General features: G+C 47.2%; 1 protein-coding gene across 3 annotated transcripts in view; it reads left to right on the top strand.

The window, feature by feature from the left end:
• The window catches only part of LOC139392123 (Bardet-Biedl syndrome 9), a 210,835-nt gene extending 190,592 nt beyond the window's left edge, over window positions 1-20,243 (top strand). For all 3 annotated transcript variants that reach the window (XM_071139862.1, XM_071139846.1, XM_071139854.1), the window contains one exon: window positions 18,245-20,243. In XM_071139862.1, the coding sequence (XP_070995963.1) occupies window positions 18,245-18,624 (380 nt within the window). In that variant the 3' untranslated portion in view covers window positions 18,625-20,243. The remainder of the gene's footprint in view (window positions 1-18,244) is intronic.
• The last annotated feature ends 231 nt before the right edge of the window (window positions 20,244-20,474 follow it).

Raw genomic sequence — 20,474 nt, 5'->3', positions numbered from 1 at the left:
GGTTGGGCCAGGTTTAGGCCAGGGTTGGCCAGTTCTGACAGTTCTCCCAGGTTTGGGAAAGACACAGACGCTCTATTGTAGCTGGGGCTCAGCTGGAGTCTGACTGCTGAATGGGTCAAACGAGGCGGTTCTGCCACAAACACAATGGTCTAGAACCACGTCAACACCCCTCCCCATCTCCAGCCTGCAAGGTGTGTACCAAACACGGCAGAGTTGGTATTCCTCGGGCTGGTCATAGTCATAGATCCTCTGTGTCTGGACCAGTTTGTAACTGAAAGCCTTCCCATAGTAGTCTATGGTCAAGACAGACTGGAGTTCAGTCTGTTTGGCTGTGTTTATTTAGCTCAGGCCCAAGCCTTGTTGGTCTATGCCATAATGCCGCCCTGTCCTGACACATACGAAACATATTGTTCAGACATCCCACAGACAGACAAAGGCCTGAGTGTGTGGACTGAACATATCTCTGGGCATCTGACCCAGAGACCCCGACTCTGTGTATCCACATCAACTCCCTCCCACACACACACAGTGAGGGACAGCCCCTCCCTGTCTGAGAGGAGTTATTAAAGCCTCTCCACACTCCTCTGTCTCTGCGTTGACTCTACCTCTCCGTCCACCACCCCCAGATGGACTGATAGACTGCTTTATTAACTAGACCTGCTGCTGAGAGACAGACAGGCCAGGGGAGGGAACACATAGATACACACACAGTCGGTTATACACACACACTTTCTCTCTCCCTCACACACACATACATAAGCACTCTAACAAAGACACATCATTTATCACACATTAACTTTTCCCTTGGACAGACAGAGACACACACACACACGCACACACACACACACAGTCAGTAGCCATTTCATTAGCAGCTGTCCCAACACTGGTGTCTCCCACTAAGAACCTTTTCTCTGTGGTTCCAGTGGCCCCAGCACTGCCTGTGAGTTGGATGGGACTGGAATCCCCCCTCCTATTGGGAGTGTAATTTGCTTGATCATGCAGTGGTTTACCAGAGGGGTTACTGACTTAGACACCACGACTTCTGGGATTACAGCCCAGTGTTTACACAGCCGCGTGAACATAACCCCAACCTCCACCCACCTCTCATACAGCTTGTGTGTGTGTGTGGCGTGTGCGTGTGTGCTTAAAGAGAGCATAGAGGAGCTAGAAAGGTAACTGGTCTCTGACACCGGAATATGTGTTTGTCTGTATATGTGGTGCAACCCAAGTCTCCTGTTCCACCGACAATTACCTAGCTTGTATACTGTCCCTTCCTCTTCTCTCTCTGTCCCCTCCTCTCCTCTCTCTGTCTCCTGCTCTCCTCTCTCTGTCCCCTCCTCTTCTCTCTCTGTCTCCTGCTCTCCTCTCTCTGTCTCCTGTTCTCCTCTCTATGTCTCCTTCTCTCCTCTCTCTGTCTCCTGCTCTCCTCTCTCTGTCTCCTGCTCTCCTCTTTCTGTCTCCTGCTCTCCTCTCTCTGTCCCTTCCTCTTCTCTCCTATCTCTGTCCTCTCCTCTCCTGCCCTCTCCTCTCTCTGTCCTCTCCTCTCCTGCCCTCTCCTCTCTCTGTCCCCTCCTCTCATCTCTCTGTCTCCTGCTCTCCTCTCTCAGTCCCCTCCTCTTCTCTCCTTTCTCTGTCCTCTCCTCTCCTCTCTCTGTCCCCTCCTCTCTCTGTCCCCTCCTCTCCTCTCTTTGTCCCCTGCTCTTCTCTCTTCTCTCTCTCCTCTCCTGACCTCTCCTCTCTCTGTCCCCTCCTCTTCTCTCCTCTCTCTGTCCCCTGCTCTCCTCTCCTGTCCTCTCTCTGTCCTCTCCTCTCTCTGTCCCCTGCTCTCTCTGTCCCCTGCTCTCCTGTCCCCTGACTCTACCTCTCTTTGTTCCCTGCTCTTCTCTCTTCTCTCTCTCCTCTCCTGACCTCTCCTCAGGAGGATAGATTGCTTTATTAACTAGACCTGCTGCTGAGAGACAGACAGGCCAGGGGAGGGAACACATAGATACACACTCAGTCGGTTATACACACACACTTTCTCTCTCCCTCACACACACACACACACACCCACACACACACACACACACACACACATACATACATAAGCACTCTAACAAAGACACATAATTTATCACACATGAACTTTTCCCTTGGACAGACAGAAACACACACACACACGCACACACACACACACAGTCAGTAGCCATTTCATTAGCAGCTGTCCCAACACTGGTGTCTCCCACTAAGAACCTTTTCTCTGTGGTTCCAGTGGCCCCAGCACTGCCTGTGAGTTGGATGGGACTGGAATCCCCCCTCCTATTGGGAGTGTAATTTGCTTGATCATGCAGTGGTTTACCAGAGGGGTTACTGACTTAGACACCACGACTTCTGGGATTACAGCCCAGTGTTTACACAGCCGCGTGAACATAACCCCAACCTCCACCCACCCCTCATACAGCTTGTGTGTGTGTGTGGCGTGTGCGTGTGTGCTTAAAGAGAGCATAGAGGAGCTAGAAAGGTAACTGGTCTCTGACACCGGAATATGTGTTTGTCTGTATATGTGGTGCAACCCAAGTCTCCTGTTCCACCGACAATTACCTAGCTTGTATACTGTCCCTTCCTCTTCTCTCTCTGTCCCCTCCTCTCCTCTCTCTGTCTCCTGCTCTCCTCTCTCTGTCCCCTCCTCTTCTCTCTCTGTCTCCTGCTCTCCTCTCTCTGTCTCCTGCTCTCCTCTCTCTGTCTCCTGCTCTCCTCTCTCTGTCCCCTGCTCTACTCTCTCTGTCTCCTGCTCTCCTCTCTCTGTCTCCTGCTCTCCTCTCTCTATCTCCTGCTCTCGTCTCTCTGTCCCCTCCTCTTCTCTCCTATCTCTGTCCTCTCCTCTCCTGCCCTCTCCTCTCTCTGTCCCCTCCTCTCTCTGTCCTCTCCTCCCCTCTCCTCTCTCTGTCCCCTCCTCTCCTCTCTCTGTCCCCTCCTCTCCTCTGATTTCTCTGTCCTCTCTTCTCCTCTCTATGTCCCCTCCTCTTCTCTCCTCTCTCTGTCCTCTCCTCTCCTGCCCTCTCCTCTCTCTGTCCCCTCCTCTCTCTATCCTCTCCTCCCCTCTCCTCTCTCTGTCTCCTCCTCTCCTCTCTCTGTCCCCTTCTCTCTCTGTCCCCTCCTCTTCTCTCCTATCTCTGTCCTCTCCTCTATCTGTCCCCTCCTCTTCTCTCCTCTCTGTCCCCTCCTCTCCTCTCCTCTCTGTCCCCTCCTCTCCTCTCTCAACCCTTCATTCCCACGTTGCCAGCCTCTACGTTTTGTTTTTAGATTAACATACAATGCTGTTGTGGCCGTTTAGTCTGGACCATGCTCACACACAAATCACACACGCACGTCACATCACAGAGCAGGGGACACAGGGGAATGCAGGCGCTCTGTGAGGCCTGTGTGTATTTTGACTATGGCCCCCTGAAGCTCTAAAGAGCACCCGCTCTTTTCTCTTAGAGGGGAAGCGGAGCGGAAAATCTTTGTTTTGAAGAGAAGGTGATAGGACCATTCTCTTCTGGGGAAATGTTATCAACTTGTTGACATTTGTTTGGCTGTTTTTTGTGTTGCTGACGGGAGTGTACAGTGTTGCAGTCAAACTTCTTTGAACCCACACCATACATATCAATACACACTATCATGAACCCACACCATACATATCAATACACACTATCATGAACCCACACCATACATATCAATACACACTATCATGAACACACACATACAGTGGGGCAAAAAATTATTTAGTCAGCCACCAATTGTGCAAGTTCTCCCACTTAAAAATATGAGAGAGGCCTTTAATTTTCATCATAGGTACACTTCAACTATGACAGACAAAATGAGAAAAATAATCCAGAAAATCACATTGTAGGATTTTTAATGAATTTATTTGCATTATGTACATGTAGGTAGAGTTATTAACGTGATGATAACAACCTAGAGTAGCATCGGTGTAAAGGGGGGGCAATACAAATAGTCTGGGTAGCCATTTTATTAGATGTTCAGGAGTCTTATGGCTTGGGCGTAGAAGCTGTTTAGAAGCCTCTTGTACCTAGACTTTGCACTCCGTAACCGCTTACCGTGCGGCAGCAGAGAGAACAGTCTATGACTAGGGTGGCTGGAGTCTTTGACAATTTTTTAGGGCCTTCCTCTGACACCGCCTGGTATAGAGGTCCTGGATGGCAGGAATCTTTGCCCCAGTGATGTACTGGGCTGTAAGCACTACCCTCTGTAGTGCCTTGAGTTCAGATGCCGAGCAGTTGCCATACCAGGCAGTATTGCAACCACTCAGGATGCTCTCGATGGTGCAGCTGTAGAGCCTTTTGAGGATCTGAGGACCCATGCCAAATATTTTCAGTCTCCTGAGGGGGAATATGTTTTGTCGTGCCCTCTTCACGACTGTCTTGGTGTGCTTGGACCATGTTAGTTTGTTGGTGATGTGGACACCAAGGAACTTGAAGCTCTCAACCTGCTCCACTACAGCCCTATTGATGAAAATGGAGGTGCACTCAGTCCTCTTTTTCCTGTAGTCCACAATCATCTTCTTTGTCTTGATCACGCAGAGGGAGAGGTTGTTGTCCTGGCACCACACAGCCAGGTCTCTGACCTCCTCCCTATAGGCAGTATTGCCGTTTTTGGTGATCGGCCTTCCACTGTTGTCATCGGCAAACTTTATGATGGTGTTGAGGTCGTGCCTGCCCGTGCAGTCATGAGTAAAAAAGGAGTACAGGAGGGGACTGAGCACGCACCCCTGAGGGGCCCCTGTGTTGAGGATCAGCGTGGTGAATGTGTTGTTACCTACCCTTACCACCTGTGGGTGGGCCGCCGGGAAGTCCAGGATCCAGTTGCAGAAGGAGGTGTTTAGTCCCAGGGTCCTTAGCTTATTGATGTTGAACACTGAGATGTAGTCAATGAATAGCATTGTCACGTAAAGTTGAAGTCGGAAGTTTACAGACACTTAGGTTGGAGTAATTTAAAACAGTTTTTTCAGCCACTCCACAAATTTCTTGTTAACAAACAATAGTTTTGGCAAGTCGGTTAGGACATCTACTTTGTGCATGACACAAGTCATTTTTCCAACAATTGTTTACAGACAGATTATTTCACTTATAATTCACTGTATCACAATTCCAGTAGGTCAGAAGTTTACATACACTAAGTTGACTGTGCCTTTAAACAGCTTGGAGAATTCCACAAAATGATGTCATAGCTTTAGAAGCTTCTGATAGGCTAATTGACATAATTTGAGTCAATTGGAGGTGACCTGTGGATGTATTTCAAGGCCTACCTTCAATCTCAGTGCCTCTTTGCTTGAGATCATGGGAAAATCAAAAGTAATCAGCCAAGACCTGAGGAAAAAAATGGTAGACCTCCACAAGTCTGGTTCATCCTTGGGGGCAATTTCCAAACGCCTGAAGGTACCACGTTCATCTGTAGAAACAATAGTACGCAAGTATAAACACCATAGGACCACGCAGCCGTCATACCGCTCAGGAAGGAGACACGTTCTGTCTCCTAGAGATGAACGTACTTTAGTGCGAAAAGTGCAAATCAATCAGAACAACAGCAAAGGACCTTGTGAAGATGCTGGAGGAAACAGGTACAAAAGTATCTATATCCACAGTATAATTAGTCCTTTATCGACATAACCTGAAAGGCTGCTCAGCAAGGAAAAAGCCACTGCTCCAAAACCTCCATAAAAAAGCCAGACTACGGTTTGCAATTGCACATGGGGACAAAGATCGTACTTTTTGGAGAAATGTCTGATGAAACAAACATAGAACTGTTTGGCCATAATGACCATTGTTATGTTTGGAGGAAAAAGGGGGAGGCTTGCAAGCCGAAGAACACCATCCCAACCTTGAAGCACGAGGGTGGCAGCATCATGTTGTGGGGGTGCTTTGCTGCAAGGAGGACTGGTACACTTCACAAAATAGATGGCATCATGAGGGAGGACAATTGTGTGGATATATTGAAGCAACATCTCAAGACATCAGTCAGGAAGTTAAAGCTTGGGTCTTCCAAATGGACAATGACCCCAAGCATACTTCCAAAGTTGTGGCAAAATGGCTTAAGGACCACAAAGTCATGGTATTGGAGTGACCATCACAAAGCCCTGACCTCAATCCCATAGAAAATCTGTGGGCAGAACCAAAAAAGCATGTGCGAGCAAGGAGGCCTATAAACCTGACTCAGTTACACCAGCTCTGCCAGGAGGAATGGGTCAAAATTCACCCAACTTATTGTGGGAAACTTGTGGAAGGCTACCTGAAACGTTTGACCCAAGTTAAACCATTTAAAGGCAATGCTACCAAATACTAATTGAGTATATGTAAACTTCTGACCCACTGGAAATGTGATGAAAGAAATTAAAGCTGAAGTAAATCATTCTCTCTACTATTATTCTGACATTTCACATTCTTAAAATAAAGTGGTGATCCTAACTGACCTATGACACAGAATTTTTACTTGGATTAAATGTCAGGAATTGTGAAAAACTGAGTTTAAATGTATTTGGTTAAGGTGTATGTAAGCTTCCAACTTCAACTGTAGGTGTTCCTTTTGTCCAGGTGGGAAAGGGCAGTGTGGAGTGCAATAGAGATTGGATCATCTATGGATCTGTTAGGGCGGTATGCAAATTGGAGTGGGTCTAGGGTTTCTGGGATAATGGTGTTGATGTGAGCCATGACCAGCCTTTCAAAGAACTTCATGGCTACAGACGTGAGTGCTATGGGTCGGCAAGTTACCTTAGTGTTCTTGAGCACAGGGACTATGGTGGTCTGCTTAAAACATGTTGGTATTACAGACTCGGACAGGGAGAGGTTGAAAATGTCAGTGAAGACACTTGTCAGTTGGTCAACGCATGCTCTCAGTACACGGTAATCCGTCTGGCCCTGTGGCCTTGTGAATGTTGACCTGCTTAAAGGTCTTACTCACATTGGCTGCGGAGAATGTGATCACACAGTCTTCCGGAACAGCTGGTGCTCTCATACATATTTCAGTGTTATTTGCCTCGAAGCGAGCATAAAAGTAGTTTAGCTCGTCTGGTAAGCTCGTGTCACTGGGCAGCTCTCGGCTGTGCTTCCCTTTGTAGTCTGAGCCGGTATAGTGCGATTCGATTTTAGTCCTGTATTAATGCTTTTCCTGTTTGATGGTCCGTCGGAGGGCATAGCAGGATTTCTTATAAGCTTCCGGGTTAGAGTTCCGCTCCTTGAAAGCTGCAGCTCTAGCCTTTAGCTCAGTGCGGAGATTGCCTGTAATCCATGGTTTCTGGTTGGAGTATGTACGTACGGTCACAGTGGGGACGACATCATTGATGCACTTATTGATGAAGCCAATGACTGATGTTGTGTACTCCTCAATGCCATCGGAGGAATCCCGGAACATATTCCAGTCTGTGCTTGCAAAACAGTCCTGTAGCTTAGCATCTGCTTCATCTGACAACTTTTTTATTGATCTAGTCAATGGTGCTTCCTGCTTTCATTTTTGCTTGAAAGCAGGAATCAGGAGGATAGAATTATGGTTAGATTTGCCAAGTGGAGGGTGAGGGAGAGCTTTGTATGTGTCTCTGTGTGTGGAGTAAAGGTGGTCCAGAGTTTTTTTTCCCTCTGGTTGCATATTTAACATGCTGATAGAAATTTGGTAAGACTGATTTAAGTTTCCTTGCATTAAAGTCCCCGGCCACTAGGAACGCTGCCTCTGGGTGAGCGTTTTCCTGTTTGCTTATGGCGGAATACAGCTCATTGAGTGCGGTCTTAGTGCCGGCCTCAGTCTGTGGTGGTATGTAGACAGCTACGAAAAATACTGATAAACTCCCTAGGTAGATAGTGTGGTCTACAGCTTATCATGAGATACTCTACCTCAGGCCTCATAAAATGAACATCTGCAAACATATTTGACGTAGGTTAGTATGACAATGTTAGTGATGGTGATGCTGTTGTGGTATTGGGTTAGCGTTACAGCTGGGGACTGTTTGCTGATGTTTCCTCTGCAGAGAGGCCCACGGTAAAACTGATGCTCTATTTAGTCTAGAACAGGGGTGTCAAAGTCAAATGGACGGAGGGCCAAATAAAAAAATCAGCTACAAGACGAGGGCCGGACTGTTCGAATGTTCATTGAAAAATTTTTAAATGACGCATATAGTCTAGTGAACCTAATTGAACCTACTGAAAACCTAACAAATATATTACAATATGATCAGATAAATAAAGCAATATTTTCTTATGGCTCTGTCAGTAATCTTTAATTTTCAACAGACACAAAAGACAAATTTCCTTTATATAAATATCCCCATAACATGAACATTAAATGAAAGAAACCGGTATTCAAGGCACCATCAGTAGACTATATTTTCTATTTTAGCAAAAGTGGGCTAAATTTACTTCAAAGAAAAAACAATAATAGCAATTTTCTATCATCCACTCAACTGAAATATTTTTAAAATATAATTGGATTGAAATACAAAAAAATAAAGTGCAAAAATCTATTAATCAAAAACAACACTTTGTTTAAGGAGAAGTAACATGCAGTGAAAACAAATATTAAATTTTAACTTTTAAACTTGAACTGAGTAAAAACTCTAAATATGTGATTGCACAGTAATGTTCACTTGTTTGAGGTTGAGGGTGATACTTGGTGGTGTCCCATCTTTTCCACAAGTTCATCAATGTTCGGGGTAAGGCTCTGAGCTGAAGAAATCCTCAGAATTGAGTGGAGGTGTTCAGCAGTAAGTCGACTTCTGTGTGATGTTTTGTTCAGGTTCATCAAAGAAAACAGTTGTTCACACAGGTATGTGCTGCCAAACATAGACAACGTTTGAGCAGCCTGGATGCGCAGCTGGGGCATTGTGCCGGGGAGGAAACGGGCGAACTCCGCAGCACCCACTGCCGCATATTTTGCCCTCAGTGCATCATTGCATTGGAGGTCAATCAACTCCATTTGGAGGTTTGGTGGTGAGCTTTCCACGTCAACAGCAAATGGGTTACCGAGCAGTTCCAACCTGCTTTTTTGTGCTTCAAAGTCAGCAAATCGGCGTCGAAAGTCAGCGGCAAGCATACCTATTTTATCAGCCAACTGTGTGCTCGGGAACGCACTGGTAGAGAGCTTCTCTTTCATGGTCTGGCAGCTGGGAAAGTGGCTCAAATTTTCTTTCCGCATCTGCGTCTCCCACAGAGTCAGTTTGGTTTTAAATGCCTTCACTGTACTGTACATATCAGAGATGACACGATCCCGACCCTGCAGCTGCAAGTTTATTGCATTCAGATGACTCGTAATGTCACACAGAAAAGCCATTTCACACAGAAACATTTCGTCTCGGAGTTGTGTTGTGTCTTTCCCTTTGCTGTCCAAGAACAGACAAATCTCCTCACGAAGCTCGAAACATCTTTGAAGCACCTTTCCCTGGCTTAGCCATCGCACCTCTGTGTGATAAGGCAAATCACCATGCTCCGTTTCTAACTCCGTCAGAAATGCCTTGAACTGGCGGTGATTCAAACCTTTGGCTCTGATAAAGTTAACTGTGCGCGTGATGATGCTCATTACATGCTCCATTTTCAAGGCTTTACCGCACAACGCTTCCTGGTGTATGATACAATGATAAGCTGTCAGCTCACCTGTCGCGTTTTCCTCTTGCATCTTTTCCCGTATCTTCGCCACCAGTCCGCTCCTGTGTCCACACATCGCAGGTGCTCCGTCGGTTGTCAAACCCACGAGTTTTTCCCAAGGCAGCTCCATCTCATTTACACATCTTGACACCTCTTCATACAAATCATGCCCCGTAGTTGTGCCATGCATAGGACGTAAAGCCAAAAACTCCTCTGTCACGCTTAGGTTGGAGTCCACTCCGCGGATGAAAATTGACAACTGGGCAATGTCAGAAATGTCGGTGCTCTCATCCACAGCCAAGGAATATGCAATAAAATCTTTTCCCTTTTTCACAAGCTGCTCTTTTAGATTGATGGACAACTGGTCTACTCTCTCGGCAATGGTGTTTCTGCTCAGACTCACATTTAAAAAGAGTTGCCTTTTTTCTGGGCAAACTTCGTCACAAACTTTAATCATGCAGTTTTTGATGAAATCCCCCTCCGTAAATGGCCGGGCTGATTTAGCGATCTCTTCTGCCAAAATAAAACTGGCCTTGACAGCAGCCTGGCCTTGTGATTTGGCTTTTTTGAACAGAGCCTGTCGAGATTTGAGGCCTCGTTTTAATTCCTCTGCCTTTTGTAGCCTTTGTTCCATGTCCATATTCTTGTTTTTGTCCGCGTGTTTCGTTTCATAATGTCGTCTCAGATTATACTCTTTCAGTACCGCCACACTTTCTCCACACAGAAGACACACAGGTTTTCCAGCTACCTTCGTGAACATATACTCCGACTCCCACCTTGTTTGAAACCCCCGGTTCTCAGTATCCACCTTCCGTTTTGCCATTTTTGATGGGTATCTGAAAGTTAATTTTACTGTGATGCTGACGACTGCTGTGCCAATAAATATTGAAATGAAGCAGCCTACTGCTCGGTGCGTCACCTTTGCATTGTGGGAAATGTAGTATTGGTGCGTGTAAAAGATCTGCGGGCTGCCGGCTTGCTGCGGGCCGGTTCTAATAATAAATCAAGATCATCCCAGGGGCCGTAAAAAACCTTCTTGCGGGCCGGATGTGGCCCGCGGGCCTTGACTCTGACATATGTGGTCTAGAAGGTTCCACTTAGTTACTTTGTTGATCAAATAAAAATAGGAGAGGACCTGACTCTCTTATGCTTTAACCCCATCTTTTACGATGGAAATGTTTATCAAGTCCTGATATAATGGCCCTGTTAACCCAAAAGGGTTCTGGTTGTCTGGATGGAAAATGTCTGACAGCTCTTTTACTGCTATGTGATCGCCCATGTATTTCTGTCTGGGGAGTAGCAGCAGCAACTGAAGTGTTGATGTGGTTTGGACTTGGGTCTGTCACAATGGGACTGATTGTAGAAGGAAACCTGACTGTCAATCAATGCTTGATTCTGACAAAGGGGGTGGTGTTTGTCAGGAAGATGTTTGTGACTTCATGCATTTTACTTTGGCTAGTTCTCTCTCTCCTTTCTTTCTCTCTTTCTCTCTCACCCACACACAATTCTCTCCCTATCTAACACACTCCCATACTATCCCATTCTTTCAAGCATGAGCACACACACGCGCACTTTCTAACTCCTATCAATACACACACACACACACACAGAGATCTGATGTGTCAGTTCCCCTGGTGTCTCTACTTGTTCGTGTCTTTTCAGCTGCTGAGGAGTGAAGTGTGGACAGAGAGGCTTCTCTCTCTCTCTCTCTCTTATTTATATATATATATATATATATATATATATATATATATATATATATATATATACACCTGAGTCTCCCAATCAGAGTAGTAGTGACAGACAGACAGTGTCCAGCCTGGATTAGCCCTGTCGCTACCGCACAGCACAGGATTAACCATTGCTACACACACACTCCATCTATAGAGACATAGACAAACTTTCATGTATGTACTCAAACACCCACACACACAGAATATTTGCATAATCAATACATACATATCAACCTAAACTCTATATTCTGCTGTGTCTGCGTGCATTTGTGTTTATATATGAATGAGAGAGTTCAGCTTTTCCTCGGGGCAGGTCACTACAGCCATCCTCTTTTATGTGTGATTGGAAAAGATCTGAGGGAGTACGCGTGCGTGCCCGGTTCTCCTCCGTGTTACCCAAATGGAAACCCAGCTCTCAGTCAGGACAATAAGACACTGCTCCCTGTTTAACTGGCCCACTTCTACTGGCACGTTGCTGCTACTTCACACAGGCTTCTACTGGCACGTTGCTGCTACTTCACACAGGCTTCTACTGGCACGTTGCTGCTACTTCACACAGGCTTCTACTGGCACGTTGCTGCTACTTCACACAGGCTTCTACTGGCACGTTGCTGCTACTTCACACAGGCTTCTACTGGCACGTTGCTGCTACTTCACACAGGCTTCTACTGGCACGTTGCTGCTACTTCACACAGGCTTCTACTGGCACGTTGCTGCTACTTCACACAGGCTTCTACTGGCACGTTGCTGCTACTTCACACAGGCTTCTACTGGCACGTTGCTGCTACTTCACACAGGCTTCTACTGGCACGTTGCTGCTACTTCACACAGGCTTCTACTGGCACGTTGCTGCTACTTCACACAGGCTTCTACTGGCACGTTGCTGCTACTTCACACAGGCTTCTACTGGCACGTTGCTGCTACTTCACACAGGCTTCTACTGGCACGTTGCTGCTACTTCACACAGGCTTCTACTGGCACGTTGCTGCTACTTCACACAGGCTTCTACTGGCACGTTGCTGCTACTTCACACAGGCTTCTACTGGCACGTTGCTGCTACTTCACACAGGCTTCTACTGGCACGTTGCTGCTACTTCACACAGGCTTCTACTGGCACGTTGCTGCTACTTCACACAGGCTTCTACTGTCACGTTGCTGCTACTTCACACAGGCTTCTACTGGCACGTTGCTGCTACTTCACACAGGCTTCTACTGGCACGTTGCTGCTACTTCACACAGGCTTCTACTGGCACGTTGCTGCTACTTCACACAGGCTTCTACTGGCACGTTGCTGCTACTTCACACAGGCTTCTACTGGCACGTTGCTGCTACTTCACACAGGCTTCTACTGGCACGTTGCTGCTACTTCACACAGGCTTCTACTGGCACGTTGCTGCTACTTCACACAGGCTTCTACTGGCACGTTGCTGCTACTTCACACAGGCTTCTACTGGCACGTTGCTGCTACTTCACACAGGCTTCTACTGGCACGTTGCTGCTACTTCACACAGGCTTCTACTGGCACGTTGCTGCTACTTCACACAGGCTTCTACTGGCACGTTGCTGCTACTTCACACAGGCTTCTACTGGCACGTTGCTGCTACTTCACACAGGCTTCTACTGGCACGTTGCTGCTACTTCACACAGGCTTCTACTGGCACGTTGCTGCTACTTCACACAGGCTTCTACTGGCACGTTGCTGCTACTTCACACAGGCTTCTACTGGCACGTTGCTGCTACTTCACACAGGCTTTTCTTTTTTATTATTATTATTGTTTTATTTTTTTTATTTGACCCCTTTTTCTCCCCAATTTCGTGGTATCCAATTGTTGTAGTAGCTACTATCTTGTCTCATTGCTACAACTCATGTAGGGCTCGGGAGAGACGAAGGCTGAATGTGCAGTGCGTGCTAGCCAAGGTTGCCAGGTGCACGGTGTAGTCTCCGACACATTGGTGCGGCTGGCTTCCGGGTTGGATGCGCGCTGTGTTAAGAAGCAGTACGGCTAGTTGGGTTGTGTATCGGATACAGGGTTGGATGCGCGCTGTGTTAAGAAGCAGTACGGCTAGTTGGGTTGTGTATCGGATTGTGTATCGGATACACAACCCAACTAGCCGTACTGCTTCTTAACACAGCGCGCATCCAACCCGGAAGCCAGCCGCACCAATGTGTCGGAGACTACACCGTGCACCTGGCAACCTTGGCTAGCACGCACTGCGCCTGGCCCGCCACAGGAGTCGCTGGTGCGCGATGAGACAAGGAGATCCCTACCGACCAATCCCTCCCTAACCCAGACGACGCTAGGCCAATTGTGCGTCGCCCCACGGACCTCCCGGTCGCAGACGGTTACGACAGAGCCTGGGCGCGAACCCAGGGACTCTGATGGCACAGCTGGCGCTGCAGTACAGCGCCCTTAACCACTGCGCCACCCGGGAGGCCCACACAGGCTTTTCTGTTGAGTCTTAACCAGTTCTGTCTTTTTCTGGTTTATTTGGTTATTTTTACACTGGCTTGCCTGTGGGGATCATTTAGGAAGGCTAGACAAAAGAGCCGGAGGCCGCAGGCGGAAAAACAGGCCAGTTTATATGGCCCCTCAACTAACACACACAGCCTTGATACACACTCAGCCTTGATACACTGTGCTCTAGCAACAATGACGCTCTACACACTGGATCGTGTAGGTCACACACTGCACCTGACCGTGCACATCAGATACAGCACCCTGGCCTACACACTAGAACTCACCTCCCACACGATACACACTGAACCTTTCAGACGGAGCCATGCACACAAAAAGCCAGTACACACACACTTCAGCCAGGACTTTGTAAGCCCTAGACGATTACCCAGCTGATTGGAGTCCCTCTCCGGAGTCTCTAAACACACACAGTCTTTTAGAGCACTCACCACAGCCCCCCTACACACACAGCACTCTCCTTTCTCATGGAGATAAGGACGTCTCATTGTTGGGAGACAATTATCTTATCAAAGAGCCAATCCAATGTGGGGGGGGGGGGGGGGGGGGTGTGATGCGACAGGTGCCGTTGTAATACAATTTGTCTGGGAGGGTTTGGAAGCCGTCTGAACTTAATTGTACCGAGGGTCACAGTCCTCTCTGCTGTACTGTACATAATAGCATTGTTTAACAGTATGCTAACCACAGCATCGGCACAATGCAAATCTAGGATCACCTTGACATCTTACATTGCTAACTTGAGCGGACTGACAACTCAAATCAAATCAGATTGTATTTGTCACATACACATGGTTAGCAGATGTTAATGCGAGTGTAGCGAAATGCTTGTGCTTCTAGTTCCGACCATGCAGTAATATCTAACAAGTAATCTAACAATTTCACAACAATTACCTTATACACACAAGTGTAAAGGAATGAATAAGAATATGTACATATAAATATATGGATGATTTATGGCCAAACGGCATAGGCAGGATGCAGTAGATGGTATAGAGTACAGTATACATATGAGATGAGTAATGTAGGGTATGTAAACAGTATATAAAGTGGCATTGTTTAAAGTGACTTGTTTAAAGTGACTAGTGATACAATAATTTATTTATTATTATTACATCCAATTTTTTATTTTTAAAGTGGCTAGAGATTTGAGTCAGTATGTTGGCAGCAGCCACTCAATGTTAGTGAGGCTGTTTAACAGTCTGATGGCCTTGAGATAGAAGCTGTTTTTCAGTCTCTCGGTCCCAGCTTTGATGCACCTGTACTGACCTCGCCTTCTGGATGATAGCGGGGTGAACAGGCAGTGGCTCGGGTGGTTGTTGTCCTTGATTATCTTTTTGGCCTTCCTGTGACATCAGGTGGTGTAGGTGTCCTGGAGGGCAGGTAGTTCGCCCCCGGTGATGCGTTGTGCAGACCTCACTACCCTCTGGAATGAGAGCCTTACGGTTGTGGGCGGAGCAGTTGCCGTACCAGGCAGTGATACAGCCCGACAGGATGCTCTCAATTGTGCATCTGTAAAAGTTTGTGAGTGTTTTCGGTGACAAGCCAAATTTCTTCAGCCTCCTGAGGTTGAAGAGGCACTGCTGCGCCTTCTTCACCGCGCTGTCTATGTGGGTGGACCATTTCAGTTTGTCCGTGATGTGTACGCCGAGGAACTTAAAACTTTCCACCTTCTCCACTACTATCCCATCGATGTGGATAGGGGGGTGCTCCCTCTGCTGTTTCCTGAAGTCCTCGATCATCTCCTTTGTTTTGAGTGTGAGGATGTTTTCCTGACACCACACTCCGAGGGCCCTCGCCTCCTCCCTGTAGGCCGTCTCATCGTTGTTGGTAATCAAGCCTACCACTGTAGGCTGTCGTCTGCAAACTTTATTATTGAGTTGGAGGCGTGCATGGCCACACAGTCATGGGTAAACAGGGAGTGCAGGAGAGGTGGAGTGGAGATGTTGTTTCCTACCCTCACCACCTGGGGGAGGCCCGTCAGAAAGTCCAGGACCCAGTTGCACAGGGCGGGGTCAAGACCCAGGGTCTCGAGCTTAATGACGAGTTTGGAGGGCACTATGGTGTTAAATGCTGAGCTGTAGTCAGCATTGACAGCATTCTTTTTCTTTTTAAATTTTTTTTTACCCCTTTTTCTCCCCAATTTCATGGTGTCCAATTGTTGTAGTAGCTACTATCTTGTCTCATCGCTACAACTCCCGTACGGGTTCGGGAGAGACGAAGGTTGAAAGTCATGCGTCCTCCGATACACAACCCAACCAAGCCGCACTGCTTCTTAACACAGCGCGCATCCAACCCGGAAGCCATCTGCACCAATGCGTTGGAGGAAACACCGTGCACCTGGCAACCTTGGCTAGCACGCACTGCGCCCGGCCCGCCACAGGAGTCGCTGGTGCGCGATGAGACAAGGACATCCCTACCGACCAAGCCCTCCCTAACCCGGACGACGCTAGGCCAATTGTGCGTCGCCCCATGGACCTCCCGGTCGCGGCCGGTTACGACAGAGCCTGGGCTCAGAGTCATCAGATTCTCTGATGGCAGAGCTGGCGCTGCAGTACAGCGCCCTTAACCACTACACCACCCGGGAGGCCTATGAACAGCATTCTTACATAGGTATTCCTTTTGTCCAGATGGGTTAGAGCAGTGTGATTGCGTTGTCTGTGGACCTATTGGGGCGGTAATCAAATTGGAGTGGGTCTAGGGCGTCAGGTAGGGTGGAGGTGATGTGATCCTTGACTAGTCTCTCAAAGCACTTCATGATGACGAAAGTGAGTGCTACGGGGTGATAGTCATTTAGCTCAGTTGCCTTAGCTTTCTTGGGAACAGGAACAATGGTGGCCCTCTTGAAGCATGTGGGAACAGCAGACTGGGATAGGGATTGATTGAATATGTCTGTAAACACACCAGCCAACTGGTCTGCGCATGCTCTGAGGACGCGGCTAGGGTTGCCGTCTGGGCCGGCAGCCTTGAGAGGGTTAACACGTTTAAATGTTTTACTCACGTCGGCTGCGGTGAAGGAGAGTCCGCAGGTTTTGGTATCGGGCTGTGTCGGTGGCAATGTATTGTCCTCAAAGCGAGCAAAGAAGTTGTTTAGTTTGTCTGGGAGCAAGGCATTGTGGTCCGCGACGGGGCTGGTTTTCTTTTTGTAGTCCGTGATTGACTGTAGTGTCTGAGCCGTTGAATTGCGACTCTACTTTGTCTCTATTCTGACGCTTAGCTTGTTTGATTGCCTTGTGGAGGGAATAGCTACACTGTTTGTATTCGGTCATGTTTCCGGTCGCCTTTTCTGATTAAAAGCAGTGGTTTGATCTTTCAGTTTTGTGTGAATGCTGCCATCAATCCACGGTTTCTGGTTGGGGAAGGTTTTAATAGTCGCTGTTGGTACAACATCACTGATGCACTTGCTAATAAACTCGCTCACCGAATCAGCGTATTCATCAATGTTGTTGTTCGACTCTATCCGGAACATATCCCAGTCCACGTGATCAAAGCAATCTTGAAGCGTGGAATCAGATTGGTCGGACCAGCGTTGAACAGACCTGAGCACGGGCGTTTCCTGTTTTAGTTTCTGTCTGTAGGCTGGGAGCAACTTTATGGAGTCGTGGTCAGATTTGCCAAAAGGAGGGCAGAGGAGGGCTTTGTATGTGTCGCGGAAGTTAGAGTAACAATGATCCAGAATGCTGCCAGCCCGGGTCGCCCAATCGATATGCTGATAAAATGTAGGGAGCCTTGTTTTCAGATTAGCCTTGTTAAAATCCCCAGCTACAATAAATGCAGCCTCAGGATATGTGGTTTCCAGTTTACATAGAGTCCAATGAAGTTCTTTCAGGGCCGTCGAGGTGTCTGTTTGGGGTGGATGTTCATGACTGTGATTATAATCGAAGAGAATTCTCTTGGTAGATAATGCGGTCGGCATTTGATTGTAAGGAATTATAGGTCAGGTGAACAAAAGGACTTGAGTTCCTGTATGTTGTTATGATCACACCACGACTCGTTAATCATAAGGCATACACCCCGCCCTTCTTCTTACCAGAGAGATCTTTGTTTCTGTCGGCGCGATGCCTGTTAGCTTGAGCACAATGCTAATCAAATCAAATTGTATTGGTCACATGCACATATTTAGCAGATGTTATTGCAGGTGTAGCGAAATACTTGTGTACCTAGCTTCAACAGTGCAATAGTGTCTAACAATTCAATCTTAACCTATATTATGAACAGTGTTATCCATAGCTAACACCACAGGAGAGCATTTGGCTCAGATTCCCCTCAGCCTATTGGTCACCACTAAATGACAGAACATCTCTAAACCACGCATCAGAGATGGAGAGAAGGGACTGTCTATCCGCCATCACAGATGAATCCCAAGTTAATGACGTGTGGGAGTTCTGTTCATAATAACGTGTTAATCACTCCTATCTCTCTGTCTGGCCCTTTTCAGATAAAGAATCCAAGGACAAGAAAGTGTCTGCTGAGGGGCCAGTCAAGGAGACAGTGGAAGAGACTGCAGAAGAGCCTGTGAAAGAAGTGAAGAAAGAAAAGAAGGAGTCCTCTAAGGAAAAGAAGGAGTCGACCAAGGAGCCTAAAGAGCCCAAGGACCCTGGGAAAGAGTCAAAAAAGGAGTCTTTGAAAGAGTCCAAGGAAAAGAAGGAGTCCTCCAAGGAAAAGAAGGAGTCCTCCAAGGAATCTGGAAAGGAGTCTTCTAAGGACACCAGCAAAGAGTCTTTGAAGGAGCCTGGGAAAGAGAAAGTGTCAAGAAAGTCATCTGTGAAGGTCAAGGAGAAAAAGAAAGAGCCAGATGCTGCTGCTGGAGAGGGCTGATAATTTCATGCAATAAATACATTCAGTTACACACACCCACACACAGTCTCACATATACACTCATATTCATTGACAAACACACTTCTATCAGGGCGGATGCTGGTCCATAGTCAGGACTTCTGGTGTCTGTGTTAGATGAAGGTGTGGTGTAGAAGATGAGGCCCAGTCAGAAACTCCAGTAGAACAGTCTAGGAGTTGGACGTGCGACATCAAAGCCCTTCCCCTCCCTTCCTTCCAGTGGCAGCGTCTCGCAGTGGAACCCACAGCCCTGTGCGTCGGTAAGCCCTAAACACCCCGCCTACACGCGGGCACTCTGACATCTACCCCGCCCTCTCGCCCCCTCGTGTGGCACCATGCCTTGCCAAAGCCACACCCGCCTCAGGCTAAGAATAACCCCCGCGTTCCGTCCATCCCTCCGTATGTCCCCTCGGGTAAAACAAGGTCACTTTCACCCCCCCATCAGCAGCTTTCAGCACACAGAAGCAGGAAAACCTTAAAACTGAGACAATAGCAGAGAAATGAAAAGTGTGGGGGGGGGGGGGATTCAAGCAGCCCTCATGATCGTTTGTGAGGACTTGCAGGAACATACTCAATCACACACACCTGAATCCACAAACACATGCACACAAACCCAAGAATACAAACATGCACAACCATACATGTAAAAACACTAGCTAGCACCTGCTCGTATTCTGCAACACACAGCCCTGCAAGCGGTACAGTGTTTCCAGCCAGCCAGACCACCTTCTGTTAGAGGATCGCTGTGCCAGCCTGACCAATGACAATCCAAACAGCTCTTTGTATTGTACTGTACCTGTACGTCCTGTATCTGTGTGTTGTCTGTACGTGTCTTGATGAATTTAGATGTGTATCGTTTCCTAACTCAGCTTAATGAATGTATTATAGCAAAGGTTTTGTACCGTAATCAGCTAGTCTGATGCACCAGGCACCTGTTCTATGCCTGTTTTTGTAGACAAAGCAGGGTGATTCAAGTTAGTGCTATGAAACTATTGTTTAATGTTTGTATCTTCTTAATCGCCCTCTGTATGTATGTCTTTCTCTCTCCCTTTAGGTCTGTCTCTTTTCACTCCTTGCTTACTGAGTATGAGGGACAGTGTGTATGTTAGAGTATATAGGAATGGTCACTGTTAAAATGACTTTGTCCTTGGCCAGTGGCTTTAGGTTTGTTTTTTTCCTTACTGTTGTGTAAAAGGTCTGTGCAAATTTTCTTGAGCTCGGCACACGTAACTGTGAGACTCACTGTTTCATTTGGCCCGGGTGGTTTGTAGATGTTGCGTTAAAGTCACGTTGTGGAAGAAGATGGGGATGGACTCCGGCGGACTCTCCTCTCAGGTCTGTGTTATGTTATGTTATGTCTGTTTGACGTCAGTGGGTTCACTTTTTTTTTAATTCTCCTCAATAACTTGTGTCTTTGACTAAACGCTTTGTGGCGCTCTGTGTTTCACAACATGAATGTTGTACAGGACAAGTTCACGTGCAAAAAATGATTGAACTAGGACCAAACATTGTTACATGCCCCACTGTGAAAAACGAACAGTGCCGCACAGTTTTGAGAGAATGTAATAAAAAGCCCTTTGGATTAGACTTTTAGAAACAAATGGGTTGGTGTCATTTTTATTAAAGAAGCTGTCTTGTGAGAGGCTTAGGAGAGAATGTATATCGGATGTATGTGCATCAGAACAGTATGTAACGCTAATGTGTATCTGAGAGGAGATGAACTGTTATCCCTACTTCCCTGTGACAAGCTTGTAAAACGATGGAAAGTATTGAGTGTAGTAGGTCCCAGCCCCAGACTAAATCTACAGCTCCCACAATGCTCTTTGATAAAT

This window comes from Oncorhynchus clarkii, chromosome 3 (assembly GCF_045791955.1).
Source record: "Oncorhynchus clarkii lewisi isolate Uvic-CL-2024 chromosome 3, UVic_Ocla_1.0, whole genome shotgun sequence".
In the NCBI taxonomy this organism is placed as follows: domain Eukaryota; kingdom Metazoa; phylum Chordata; class Actinopteri; order Salmoniformes; family Salmonidae; genus Oncorhynchus; species Oncorhynchus clarkii.
This window is presented reverse-complemented; position numbering and strand designations above follow the sequence as displayed.